This window comes from Xylaria bambusicola (genome assembly GCF_022495145.1).
Source record: "Xylaria bambusicola strain CBS 139988 unplaced genomic scaffold F5B22scaffold_60, whole genome shotgun sequence".
Taxonomy (NCBI): domain Eukaryota; kingdom Fungi; phylum Ascomycota; class Sordariomycetes; order Xylariales; family Xylariaceae; genus Xylaria; species Xylaria bambusicola.
Window position 1 is genome coordinate 228,507 of NW_025953613.1, and position 13,340 is coordinate 241,846.

The 13,340-nt window shown below is 50.3% G+C and overlaps 6 protein-coding genes across 6 annotated transcripts; 1 reads left to right on the top strand and 5 right to left on the bottom strand.

Moving 5' to 3' along the window:
• Window positions 1-226: 226 nt before the first annotated feature.
• F5B22DRAFT_624842 (uncharacterized protein) lies at window positions 227-2,064 on the bottom strand. Its single transcript, XM_047976147.1, has 2 exons — window positions 1,478-2,064; window positions 227-1,352 (listed from the first exon to the last, which is right to left on the bottom strand). Exons 1-2 carry the CDS (start codon window positions 1,641-1,643, stop codon window positions 319-321), a joined length of 1,200 nt encoding a protein of 399 aa, XP_047826488.1. The 5' UTR covers window positions 1,644-2,064; the 3' UTR covers window positions 227-318.
• Window positions 2,065-3,694: 1,630 nt separating this feature from the next.
• On the bottom strand, window positions 3,695-6,041 carry F5B22DRAFT_473700 (major facilitator superfamily domain-containing protein). The gene is made up of 3 exons (XM_047972176.1): window positions 5,297-6,041; window positions 4,931-5,212; window positions 3,695-4,858 (listed from the first exon to the last, which is right to left on the bottom strand). The coding sequence occupies exons 1-3, from the start codon at window positions 5,538-5,540 to the stop codon at window positions 4,017-4,019; spliced, it is 1,368 nt and encodes a 455-aa protein (XP_047826489.1). The 5' UTR covers window positions 5,541-6,041; the 3' UTR covers window positions 3,695-4,016.
• Window positions 6,042-6,499: 458 nt separating this feature from the next.
• F5B22DRAFT_650959 (stress responsive A/B barrel domain protein) lies at window positions 6,500-7,051 on the bottom strand (the record flags this gene model as incomplete). Its single annotated transcript, XM_047979391.1, has 2 exons — window positions 6,500-6,936; window positions 7,033-7,051. 2 exons carry the CDS (start codon window positions 7,049-7,051, stop codon window positions 6,500-6,502), a joined length of 456 nt encoding a protein of 151 aa, XP_047826490.1.
• A 607-nt stretch (window positions 7,052-7,658) lies between these two features.
• Window positions 7,659-9,397, top strand: F5B22DRAFT_639373 (cytochrome P450; the record flags this gene model as incomplete). The annotated part of the gene is made up of 2 exons (XM_047977708.1): window positions 7,659-8,783; window positions 8,849-9,397. 2 exons carry the CDS (start codon window positions 7,659-7,661, stop codon window positions 9,395-9,397), a joined length of 1,674 nt encoding a protein of 557 aa, XP_047826491.1.
• A 537-nt stretch (window positions 9,398-9,934) lies between these two features.
• On the bottom strand, window positions 9,935-11,055 carry F5B22DRAFT_650961 (Alpha/Beta hydrolase protein; the record flags this gene model as incomplete). Its single annotated transcript, XM_047979392.1, has 4 exons — window positions 9,935-10,439; window positions 10,506-10,645; window positions 10,712-10,834; window positions 10,936-11,055. 4 exons carry the CDS (start codon window positions 11,053-11,055, stop codon window positions 9,935-9,937), a joined length of 888 nt encoding a protein of 295 aa, XP_047826492.1.
• A 760-nt stretch (window positions 11,056-11,815) lies between these two features.
• F5B22DRAFT_650962 (GroES-like protein) lies at window positions 11,816-12,949 on the bottom strand (the record flags this gene model as incomplete). The annotated part of the gene is made up of 2 exons (XM_047979393.1): window positions 11,816-12,350; window positions 12,441-12,949. 2 exons carry the CDS (start codon window positions 12,947-12,949, stop codon window positions 11,816-11,818), a joined length of 1,044 nt encoding a protein of 347 aa, XP_047826493.1.
• Between the last annotated feature and the right edge of the window lie 391 nt (window positions 12,950-13,340).

Here is a 13,340-nt window from a genome sequence, read left to right on the forward strand (position 1 = left end):
CTGTGGCAAACCCGGAATATTCGGATCTGCCCTACCATAGGGGCTTCATTTATGGTTCCCGATCCATGATATGACGACGGCCGCATAATTGGCAGCATAAAATCATCTCCAACTCATGTACCGGCATAATACAGGGTTCTCCAAGCGAGATCGACATCAGAAGCAGCACCCCTTTGGTAGCATGGAAGATACAGATGTAACATCACGAAAGCGGGTTGCATAGCTAGTATGAGGCCTTTTGCTAGCGGCTAACCTGGAATTATGTAATCTAGTTCTACAGTACGTAATATATAACCTAGAACCCTTCGTTTCTGCCTGCTAATGAAGCTCGGGATGCTCCATGTCTGTCTGTAGCTTCCGAATAGCCTGTCTCAATTTATCATGCTCGCTCGGTATCTTTCCCACAATTTCATGCACCCGTACAAGAAGCCCATCGGGCGATGATGAGCGTTCACAATCCATGCTAGTCCCGAAGGTCACGGTATGATTATCCCCACCGTCGGGCGTAGTGGGCGTGACATAGCCGCCGACAGAGCCCCTTGCGACGACGGGACCGCCGCGAAACAGACTTCGATCCATGCGATTGATCAGATGCGTTAGCAGCTGTAGCACCATTACGAATTGCGCTACCGACGACGGGCCCATGTCTGTCCGACTCCCATGCTGCTGCTTCTGTTGCTCTCTTTTGGCCTGCACGCTCCGATGAATGACATCGCATATGACCCGAAATAGCGCCATGAGGTGCTGGTGGCAGGCGAGGGCGGAAAAGACAAGCCCATAATTCTGGCTATCTTCACACGCTCTCGATGCCGTGAGGCCGCTGATGATGCGAATCAAGATATTCGTGTCCTCTAACGCTCCGTTGATTTCGGGTGACGACGCGGTCAAGGGCGCGCGGCCGGGTCGGGCTAGACATCGCATGGAGCGAGTCACTCGGTCGCTAAGAGCGATCAACTGTGAAAACGGAGAGTCGCTCACATCTTCCTCGTCCTCGTATTCACTATCATCTTCTTCGCCGTGGGAAGATGGGGCAGTGGAGATAGGCATCACCAGCGCCGCGTCCGAGGCGGACGGTGCTAATAAAGAGTTCAACGAGGACGACGCGAACCCTTGGAGATCCGCATCCCAACTATGGAAGATGTCGCTCTCGTCGAAGGGGAATTGGCCTAGGGCATCTCCCACTGACATATCGGGACTCATCAACGGCCCCCCGGGGTAGGATGGTCCACGAATGCCTTGCTCCACCCATGAACTGTTGCTCCTGGGCCTGAGGTCGGTGTGTCGCCCGGCCTGTGATGTAATTGAGGCTTGGTGATGATGATGAGAGATCCGGCTCTTTGATCGCTGTTTCACTATCGTGAGAGAACTTGATCAGCTAGTTGAACTTGAACTTGATATTGTTCAACATCTCTGGGGACTCCTCCCTGATAGAAGATGGGTTTGGATATATGATGTGAACATGGAGATGAATACGTACAGCTGTAAACGCATTCTACGGCCGCCTTTGTGCATCTTTCGCACCGAGAAGGCGGGCCTTGTTCGGCTGAGGAAGCGTTGTTGCTCCACCTCTGGCTTTCATCTCGACGACATCTCACCTTTTGCTGGCGGCAGCGGTCACACGATTGACGATGTGACATTTCCATATCCTTGTTTCATCGTAAATGTTGGACAGTTCCCTTTTCCCACGGGGTAGTTGAACGCTGAGCTACCAACATCCGCGTTAGCGGTGATCTTCTATGGCCAGATCTCGACTAGCAGCCATGGCAGGACTTATATCCATATACTCCTGAGGCGCCAAGAGCACATAATCGTGGCTCAGCAAGCAGCAAGCATTCGGCAACGGGAAAGGCGTGCTTCTACGGCGTAGTTGCTATGTCCTATGTCCAATTTGGGATAACACGCTATTTATTATTCGAGCCTAGGCAGCCACTCTTTGGAATAATATTTTCTATCAGAGGGACCGCGAAACCACGATCCGCAGCCTTGTTGGTTCTAGCGTACCGCTAGTTGCACAGGGATTCCAGCTCTGCGTCCGTCGGCGTTTGATAGAGCCTTTTCGGTTTCATACCGTTGCCAAATAATGAGGATTCGACATCCGCATCGAATGAGCTAACAGCATGACACGTGACTCGCAACATACGACTCACCTTGCGCCCGCCTTGGCGGTAAGCATCGCCAGGATATATGCAACTGAGTGGCGAGGACAATGAATGCAGGACTATTTCACTTGCCAAGAATGGCCCAACAAGGTCGATTGTTACAAGCCCACAACTAGGTAGGATTCTGGTAGGATTGTCCGCATCACCATGCAGCAGCAATACCTAGCTCTTGCTATCACAGCAGGGTCCAACAGGAACAATCTTCGAGGTGGTCTAGATGAGTCTAGAAAAGAACGGTACTAATATGGGTTTACGTGAGCGTACAGATAAGCTGACAATATGGTAATTACGTGGTAGTTGTGGTGGACACTGAGCAGGACCGTGTAACGTTCTCTCTGTCTGCGAGTACGCATTAAATCGCCGAAGCACTGCTGATGCCGTTTGAAAATGCGGAGATCGGAGAGGATCGATCTCCGGGTCACCCCAGTCCCTCAGTTGACATCCTCGGCGGAGGCCCTTACTTAACAGGGGAGGTTCTAAGCGTGGCTGCAGATGTGGCGCCGGAATGAAGTGATAAGCTAAGCTTATAAGCAAAGCTTATCCTGAACGTTGCCGGCATGGCGCGCCTTTGCACTTGGCGACACCATCCTCTCACCACATAATGCGGAGAGTCGTGGTCTTGAGTGACTATAGATAAGAATATTATGTACAGAATTACTAAATATACAGAATGCGCCAGCTAGTCGTTTTCCATCAGGCACATCAACAGATACAATCAGAAGAGAAACATATAGTCAATCTATACCCTTAGGAACCTCATATTTCATACCCATTTCTTATGAGCTTACTGTTGTCATGGAACGGGAGGAACAATTCCTATTCTGGACATTGTTAGATTCGAGGCACAGCACCACTCAAAGGTCAATAGGTCTCCTAACGTAACACAAAAACAAGCATCATGGTTTTCCCTTTTTAGACGGCGTTAAGTAATAATAGGTAGGTGGCCTTTTCTGATGAGAGCACGTCACATGGTCCTATATGCGGGTCTGAGCTTTCTGGGAGATTATATAATTATTATACACTTTGGACGCATCTGATCACAGCATGGGATCATCGGTTTGTGCCACGTTAGGTCCCTGCAGGCTCAAGCTAATATGAAATCCCTAGTAAGCAAGGCTCGTGTGTTCGGGATCCTGGGCGCCTTTCCCTATCTGAGTCATCTAGGTATAAGATGCCTATTGTCGCTATCGCTAAACGAACCCTGCACCGCATGAAGCTATCGCAACCCTCACTTAGCGATGTTCCTTTGCAATAGGTGAGACGGTTCGTGTATTGATTTATCTTAGTCGAACCAGAGAAGTGGGACCTTTTTCTATACTTGTGATAGGTGGTCGCGCCTGGCTATGGGGTCACGGAAACCTGGAAACCTGGAAACGAGCTCATCGTGTATACACATCCTTCGAGGCTAGTGGCGCCTTAATCTACGGCAGGATGATGCCGAATTACAGATCATGGTATGTCACACGTGGAATCCGGCAAGAGTTCGCAAAAGTCCGATAACGCACTGGCAATGAGTCCCTCTGAGTGTGCACCGACCGGATAAAAATTTCTCATTGCCAACACATGCGTTAATTTAAGCTAGCCTATCAACGGCAATTAGTCCCTTGATGGGTGGTGCTGTAAATTGACTCAAGCTCTCAGTTAACTCTTGTTGTACACTATCAATATTGAGCTACGAATTATATGTTTAATTACAATGTATCTAGTTCCTGCTATCATCCCTTTAGTCCAATTCTACACTAAGTTGTATTCATCCTCTATCTGTAGCATTTGTCTTCAACCGAGGTTACCATATCCGCCATCTTGGTGTGTCTCTATCTCGCTGTAATTTTATCTATTCCGGTAGTTGTATTACGTCTAGAACTTCTTCCAAAATTTCTTGTCCGTGTAGAGTAATCTCGATCCGAAAATGATAGCCGATCCCGCGATAGATAATATGCCGGCAAAGAGCTTCACACTCAACCACGGGTTAGCCGAGCTTCCCACAATAGCACCACCGATAGGCGCCACCGTAAGTGCTGGGATTGAAACAGCGAGGAACACCACGCCGAGCCGGTATCCAATCTCGGCCGGAGGGGATACGAGGATGGGTAGCGCCCCGACAAGCCCGATGAAGGCACCCGATACAAATCCGAATTGAACAGCAAACCCGATAGCGATCGAAGGCGTCTTCGCCGGGATCCAGAGGGCTAGTTCGGTGATGCCCGAGAGAGCACAGGCGATAATAAAGACATTCCATATTCCTACTTTGTCGGCACCAAAACCGGCAAACAGACGGCCAAAGAGACTTGTGCCGTTAAATATGGATACGAGGTATTGGGACAGTTGCTCTGATGTGTGCGCTTCCTGAAAGCCCTGCACAGCCAGGTAAACGATGGGGATAAAAATACCATATGTTAGCACGAAGATACCGATCAGTAATAGAAGGAACCGGAATTCGGTGAATGGTGCCGCCAGACGCCCCATGGGCATCTTCTTTGGTACCGGCTTAACACGCGACTTAACCGTGATCATAGGGACAATCTGTAGGCCGAGGATGAGGAAGCCGGCAGACCGGATGGCCCAAGGGTAGCCAACGCTATCAACTAGGCGACTAATCATGATGGGGAAAACCACGCCGCCGATAGATGACCCTGTCACCATAATGCCCATAGCAATACCGCGCTTCTTGGCAAACCAGGTACCGACGCAGGCGATTGCTTCATCATACCAGTTAGCATGGAGCATTTACACAGAGTAATCAAATAAGGAGGACAGCGGATTTGCCTTACCGGGTGAGTAGATGCATGCAACGCCTATGGCGGACACCACTCCTTGGGTCAAGATGAATTGGTAGTACTCCTTAGCCAATGATGCAAGCATAAGTCCGACGACGTGGATGAGCGTGCCGCCGATGATGAGAGGCCTTGGTCCATAGTTGTCGTATAGTATGCCAACTACGGGACCTAAAGCGAACAGAAAGAAGAGTTGCAAAGCGACAATCCACGAGATATCACTGCTTGAATAATCCTTCAGAGGACCGACTTCGTAGTACTGCTGGAAACTGCCCACACCTGGCGCAAGCGTAGAATAGTCAGCTCATCATCGCCGTTACCCAACTACAGGGGATTGATCAATAGGATAGCCAAAACACGTACTATTGACCCAGCCCGGGCTGGAGAATGAGCAGCACCATCCGCCCAGAACAACCAGCCATGCGGTAAGTCCACCATCCGGGGGACCTGCGTCTGCTGCGGGCTTAGTAGCATCAACAGAAGTTGGCTCGTTTGCGCCGGTATCTCCGAGGACCTCCTTCGCCGTATCGGCTCCAAGATCCGGGTCTCGCTCTATCTGAGCATTTTTTTCGGAGGTGGTATTATCAGTGCTATGAGTGCTGGCCATGGCGAAGACAAAGGCGCGTTGCGTCGGTCAATCGATCCTAGCAACGACAGTAAAGCGAGAAATACGACATGAAGGATGGTATAAACAGCGTGAGTTTGCAACTACGAGCAGAACGAAGAGAATAAATGAAATCCAAGCTCGAGTCCCAGACTCGCATATAATTTAACGGCATGCATTTTGCTGGAGTATGCATGAAGCAGTAATGAGCTGAGCAGGCGAAACTATACAAAGGGACTTAGAAACCAGAGTGACAATGTCTTGGGAGTCGGCATGATTATTAGGCCGATTTGGCCAACGCTTAACAATGCCCGCGCTGGAATCTACCCGTTTGCACAGATCTGACCACGGCACAGGGATTGATATACTCTGATTGGACGAGACAGATGCCGGCTGTAAGTAGATACAATCTCGCTAAAGCGGCTTTCTAAACATGGGCAAATCCTGCTGCTCGACTTGGCGTAGCTCTTGTCACGATGGGAGCCTCAAACATCACTATTCCCCTTCAGGCTTGTGAAGTGTGAGAAAGAAGGTATCTACTGGGAGTAGGGCAGTAATTGCGAGAATGGTTACGGTCCATGCCGCTCACCCGTCCACCCGCCCACCCTTGTCTAGACGCATTCTTGGTCTCTGCCTTGGTAAAAGCTTGACAAGCTTGACAAGCTTGACTGCACTAGGTTAACCGACCGACTGACTACTGCAATCTGCAATCCTCCCTTGGCTTAACTAAGCCCGACACGTGTATACTAGTCACGAATCCTATAGACTATCTCGTGTATATATATCCACCAACCCCGTGCGGAGTACAATTGGCGCAGTCAGTATTGCATTAGTTCATCTAGGTACATTACGGAAGAATCGTTATAGAAACTCTAGCATCACTGTTTGACTAAATGAAAAAAGCGAACTAAGTACATAAAATAGTCATCTGTCATCGCTCCTCCACCTGACGGCCGTTTAACCTAATTTCCTAAGATCTTGCCTAAAGGACCGAATCCGCACATGTACTCGTCCTCAGGAGGTACCTCAAAATCAAAGCGGCAAAGCGTTTCGTAATCGAGAGGGTCGTCTTTATATGGCAACCTATCACTGTCACCGGGGAGATCATTAGTTAGCCGTAATACGACGGCAAAAGCGAGATAGGCGGCAACGAGTAGTGTTCCCACGTACCGGGATGCTTCTTTGGCTACCTGATACTCATTGAGAGCAGCAAGGTTTTCGTGATAGCTTACGAGGGCATATCTGAGTCCTTTTGACAGTTCAATCGGGTCCGTCAGTGTTGGGCCGCCAACGAAAAGGCGTCCATCTTTAATGCAGGACAAGTTTTTGAGCGACTTGCATTCGCGGAGAAATGCCTCGCCTTGTTCTTGAGTCACCCACGGCTGGAATCTGAAGAGGACTATAAAGGCACGAAAAGATCAGCTGGCAGCAACTGATAGATAGCAGAAGTGGACAAGCGTCATAAGTAGGGGCTCTGTGATCGCAGCTTACTGACCTATGTGAATGAGAGTCATTTTGACAAGATCGATGTTGAGTGTGAGGGGTACCTAACGTGGCTCCTATGGTGCTCAGAGTTTTAGGCTCGGCACGCTCGCCAGCGAATGCCTCCCATGTTAGATAAATCTAGTATCTACGTTGCCGTCTCAATTTAGCTTTCTCTTCTTACGGTGTCTCCCCTGTATGCTCGTCTCGTTCCCCAGTCCCTAACCTGGACTGCACAGACCGACTAGAGGGATGCTGAAGTGCCTATTGGTTCAAAACTCCGATGACCGTCTCCGGCCGGTCCTCCGATTGTCATACCGACCATTCCTACGAATAATCTGCCGACTGCCACTCTGACACACCATCGGGCTAACCCACACAGCAGTGAGCCGCCAAGATCATGGTGCCATACAGCCAGTGACGACGTTCCGTCTCAGGGTCTCAGAGAGTGAAGGCAGCGTCTCTCAAGATGATATGAGAGCACTCGGAAACGAGCGACAGCTCCTCAGATTAGGGTTGTATAGGTTACTACTATATTAGGCTATGTATCATGACCAAAACTAGTGACGTCTCATGTCAGAAGCACACATCGAGGCCTGATTCTCTGTCGTATGCACCTCAGCGTTTCTGGTCACAAAAATGGCAGCCTTGGCAGAGATCGCACTCTCCCCCTCTATCTTAGTGTACCTCATTCTAATCTACGTCATTAGCAATGCTGTGAGCTTCGTCCTCAACACCCTTAGGCCAAGAGCCTTTCCACCAGGACCAAAGCCCGCGCTTGGCGTCGGAAACCTCCTTCAGCTCGATAGGGCGTTTCCTTTCCTCACCTTCGGCTCCTGGTCCAAGAAATATGGCGTCGATACTCCCTTAGGGATCAAGAGAGGCGCTGCCAACGTAGTCGTACTAAACAGTGGCCGCCTCGTTCATGAGTTGTTCGAGAAGCGCGGCGCCGTGTACGCGGACCGGCCATGGATATACATGAACACCTGGGTCTTTCAGCATGACCTACGGCCGGCCTTATTCTACAACAGCTCCGCCTATCACACGCGCTGGCGCAGGGAGTTCAATAATAACTTTGGTCCTACCGTCATCACACGGCTCCGCCCAGTCTTCGAGGCCGAAGCGGCTAGGCTCCTGGTAAAGTTGATCGAGTCGCCGGGCGCGAGGGGCCAGCAGTTTGAAGACATGCTCGTATGCTGGATGATCAGCGTGTCGTCTCTTGGTGTTTGCGGTAGACGCCCAGACTACATGGACGATCACGGATTCTCGATCAAGCATTTCACTAGCTGCAACGAGGCTTACGCGGCACTTCTCGCCCCCAGTGCAAAGGATCTCTTGCCTTTCTTGCGCTATCTTCCTAGTTTTCTCGGCATGTCAGAGTGGAAGAAAAAAGCACTGACCGTGCGAAACGGGGTGATCGCAGTGGGAGACCAGTTCCTGAGTGCTGCTAAAGAGCAGCGCGCGGCTCTGGACGAGGGCAAGCCTATCGCGTGGGAAAGCGTGCTAGCGAGAATGTTGAGGGAGAAGCGAGAGAAGGGAGAAACCATGTTTACAGAGAGGGACATGGGAAACGCGGCTTTCCACATCGTGGCGACTTCTACGAGTGCTCCGATCGCGTATTTCCAGACCCTGCTGATGACTCTAGTCAAGTTCCCTGAGGTACAGAAAAAGATTAGGGATGAAGCACTTACGGTTTCGGGAGGCGGAGTACCCATGGCTACTGATATACCACAAATGAAATACCTGGAGGCAGTTTGGAATGAGGTCTGTCCCCTCTCCGTAGAGACCTAATCGATTTTCATTGCTAACGAGTGAATTCCTGAAAACAGGTCCACCGCTGGCGTCCCGTCGCCCCTCAAGCGGTTCCCCACGTCCCAACCCAGGACGACGTCTACAACGGCTACCAGATTCCCAAGGGTACCACTGTCATTATGAATGCCTGGCAGATCCACCATAACGAGGACGACTACGAGAACCCAGACAAGTTCGACCCTGACCGCTACTTACGTCACCCACTGGGAATGCGCACGGACAAGGCGCATGACCCGGCTGTCATGGAAGCCTGGGGTGCGCGGCCGCATTACGACTTCGGCGCTGGGCGAAGGATCTGTCCCGGAATGTATCTTGCAAAGCAGAACTTTCTTCTCGGTCTGGCCAAGATGCTCTGGGCGTTTGAAATACGCTCAGCGGATAACAAGGAGATAGATCTGAGTGTTGAAACCGGGCTTGTTCAGGGGACAGCTTTACACCCGAAGGACTTCGATCTCACCCTGAAGTTGAGACAGGGACGTACGAAGGAGGATATCATGAATCATTATTATCAGACCTATGAGGGCGAGGCAGAAATCATGGGCTGGAAGAACGGTGAGTTCAGATAAAAGGCGAGATTAGGGGCATAGGTCATAAGTGCCTAAGTCATTGACAATAGTGAGAGCATCGGCTTGTCCTTATACTGTACTTGTGCACGATTCTATTATGGCAGCTAAAAGTTAAGACACTCCAAATGTGCTGATTTAGATCACCCTTGGGCAGGCAATAGATAGAGAAAGTTTCCCAGATAATTACCATGCGATTCCTGATGGGGGTCGTTTGTATTGCATAATGAACTATTGAATCTATTGAATTTATTTATACGAGATCTTTTTGCTCCCTGAATGTGTGCGACGGGCTTCAGAGCAGCTAGGGAATTAGTGGCTCGCTGCTTAACATACACATGAATTTCCGCGTCAATAGGGTGGTAACAAAAGTGACGTGAGATACAGTGAAATAGAAATGTATGACGCATGGATAAATAGCAAGGGTATGTTCTACAGTGTACACAAGAATCACAAAGTTATAAATCGCCACCATCTGAGCCGTAAGTGCTATTTACCTGTATTGATACCCCTATGTATATATGCCCCAGAATAATCGCCTTAGAACTTCATGTGCCTCTTCAAGAAGTCTAACTGCCGGCTCAAAATGCTCTCTACATCTCCAAACACCCAATCCAAGTGCCCTTTGCCCTTGAGGATATCCAGCTCCTTGGGCTCTTTCATGACCTTAAAGCAAGCCAGCTGGTCTTCGGTCGGGCAAGAAACATCAAGCTCAGGCGTGACCATCATGGCTGGCGTTGGCGCGATGTACTGAACGACGTTTAGAATGTTCCACGACAGGCTCCGGTAGTACGTCTGCACTGAGATGCGGTTCTCGACGGGTATACCCAGGCGCTGTAGCGCTGGCATCATCTCTGCTGCGAGCTGCAAGCCGTTCGGGATGCTGCCGTCCTCGTTCACATAGGGCAAGTACATGGGCTCATCGCCATCCGTCAGTCGACAAGCGCGGTCGTGCATCGCAAGTTCAAGGATAGGCTGCCGGCGCTCCGGGTTTCCGGTAGAGTCGATCAGCGGCGCAACAGCAATGGCGGCGGCAAGTCGCTTGCTGTCATTCATCATCATTCGTATCTCTGCCAACGGACCAAGACGGAAAAAGGAGTTAAGAACTTACTCAAAAGCAGCTGCAGCAAGAGTGACGTTGCCTCCAAAGCACAAACCCCAGAGTGCAATCTTCTCCTCATCGACCAAGGGGTTCTCCTTGAACCACGTCACGGCGTCATGTAAGTGTTCGGTTTGCTGTCGCGCATCAATCTACACACACGTAATGTCAGTCAAAGTAGGAATTAAACCGAGAGGAATAACGAAAAATGAACTCACACAATTTCTAGGCTCTCCATCACTAGCACCGATGCCGCGAGGATCGTACAAGAAGCAAGTAATGCCGTGCTCCTGGAACCACTTCGCGATATCGGGCAGAATGGCGTCTTTGGGCATGTTAAACTGTTGTCTGGTGTTAATCATACGAGATTCAAAACTCCTATATGCCCGCTTTCACGCAAGTTGGTGCTAATGACTAGGCGGATAAGGAAGAAAGTACGCACTCCCGGCGACATGATCATCCCGGGGCCGCGCTGAGCGGTAGGGAATAACCACCCTCGCAACGTTAAACCATCGAGAGTCTTAAACTCGGCGTCGACACGAGGTAAAGTGTTTACCGTCATCTTGTTCTCTAGGGGCGCTTGTTCTACAAGATCGTGAGCGAGATTGGGATAGAGACGGAACTAGAATGAAATCGAGGGAGGGAATGAATTATGGAGTTCGCAAGCGCATCACGACTAGGCCAAGATAAACAAGCGCAATATACAATATAATTTCTCACCTGGTTTATTTTCCATAATCCCTCTATCCTATCTCGAGGTCACAGCGCCGGAGCGCAAGACGGCGACTTGTCAGACCGGAGTCTTGGCACGTCAGTCGGAAGCCGGTTCAGTCTGGCTGGCGCGACCTCGGACCGGAGGTCAAAAGTCCCGCCAGGATATATTGGAAAAATAACTGTGCTGACAAATTTCTTAATCCTTACAGTTTCGTATGTGGTAAATACCTAGACGAACGATGATAACCCCACAATATCGTCGCGTATCTTACCACCCTCCTGCCCATACCGCCGACCCCTGGCTCTATTGGTCCTTAACCTTTTCCGAAAAAGGTATTCTAAGTACTTTTCTTTCTTCTCCACCGATACTAAGTAACTGCACTATGAATCTTGATGTTGGTGATGAGAGAACTTTCAAGGACTCACAATTGGTCCGAAGTAGTAATTATTAGCTAGGTGACTACTAATGAGTATAATATTTCAGTTGGTAATTCTAAAGCGACGAGTCCAATAGAATCTAAAAGAATAGAATTGCGCATCTAGTATTGAGAGTCTCTATGAAGCTATCGCAGCCACTAATTATCTACCTGGTCATGTAAATCTCAATCCTACGCTAGCAAAGGCACAACAACTTTCCTACCACGCACTTTTCCAAGTTTCAAATCATCCGCGAGCGTCGGTATAGCCTCTAGACCACCCTCCCGTACATCTAAAGGGTGGTTCCGAACGCTCCCTTCCAGTAGCCACTTCTCAGCCACTGCAAACAGTTGCTTGCCAAACAGCCGGTGCTCGGGCGAGGGAGGCCGTCCATATGTTCCCGTCATGTGAACCCCATCACCCATGATGCAGTCGGCCAGGAACCAATCGGCCCGTATGTCCCTTCTGGTATACTTGACAGCGGTAGCAAGAGTCTCGAGCGCGATGTAGCTGCCACCCGATGAAGCTCCGATCGCCTCGTAGCACATCTTCATGGTGGCGGCATCAGTAACGCAGTCGAGGACGTATTTCAGGTTGTTATCTGTGTGCACGCGGATATCGGCGCCACAAACTGGCGAGTGATAGTCGAAGCATGCTGTGGCACCGTATGACTCGCATAGGGCGTTGTTGTCTGGCGAGCAGGTGACGATGGGTGTATACCCAGCCCTGCGGTAGTAGTAGCGTCAGTTAACTCGCACCATTACCATATATCTGATCTGGAAGGGATAATGTGTGTCAAGTGACGAATCCGCTCACATCTTCAACAACTGCGTTGCCATAGTGCCTGTAGCCGTAGCACCTCCCGAGATAAGCACGGGCTCTCCGGCCCCCCCTCGCATATCCAACTGAAGCCCAGGTGCTTCGAACAGAGCTAAACCGGCTGTCGCCAACGAGAGGCCCATCGCGCATGCCTGTTCGAAAGAAAAGGCGTCCGGGATGTGGCAGCTGATGTCTTCTTCGGCTAGAGCGAACTCGGCAAAAGCGCCTTGAGTCTTGTCGAAGGGATCCGAGCCGAAGGTAACGGCCAGTACACGGTCTCCTTCTTCGAACCGCGTGACGCCCTCGCCCACCTTGGCGACGGTGCCAGCGAAGTCGCAGCCGCCTAAGGAGCCAGGGGATTTATTGAAGTCGACTATCTTCGCGTCGCGTGGGTTCAGAGCGACCGCGTGTACGCGGACTAGCATCGAGCCTGGGGGTGGATTGGGGACGTCGACATCGTCAGCTAGGCGGTAACCCCCTGATTCGGCACCAATGATAGCTTTCATCGTAGCTATGAGATAACTGAGATTCGCTAGGCGGTAAAGAAGAGCGGAGAGAAAATGGGTAGTTGATCAAGTAGAGTAAGTAGAGTAAGTATCGACAGGATTATGCTTCTCTTCTAGGGTTGTGTATTAAGTCCAAGATCCTAAGATAACCAAATCACTTCAGCCACTTGCCGCATCAACTAACGCAGTCAGAGCCTCATGCGGGTTTGTGTAATTTTGCACTTGATTAGTGCGAGCCTGAGAGAGCAGTCCACATTGTATGCCGACGTGAGACAGATCATACGGCTACTTACCTTAGGTAAGTCGGCACTAATACTACCCTTGACACTGCACCCCAGATTGATCGGACCCTATACCCTCCGCAGGATTTCCGATGAGATACGACATCACG

Coding starts and splice junctions, on each gene's coding strand:
- F5B22DRAFT_624842 (XM_047976147.1), bottom strand. CDS start 1,643: ATGGAAATGTCACATCGTCAATCGTGTGACCGCTGCCGCCAGCAAAAG. Junction 1,353..1,477: donor CGTAGAATGCGTTTACAGCT/GTACGTATTCAT, acceptor CTCTCACGATAG/TGAAACAGCGATCAAAGAGC.
- F5B22DRAFT_473700 (XM_047972176.1), bottom strand. CDS start 5,540: ATGGCCAGCACTCATAGCACTGATAATACCACCTCCGAAAAAAATGCT. Junction 5,213..5,296: donor CAGCCCGGGCTGGGTCAATA/GTACGTGTTTTG, acceptor CGCTTGCGCCAG/GTGTGGGCAGTTTCCAGCAG. Junction 4,859..4,930: donor TGCATGCATCTACTCACCCG/GTAAGGCAAATC, acceptor GGTATGATGAAG/CAATCGCCTGCGTCGGTACC.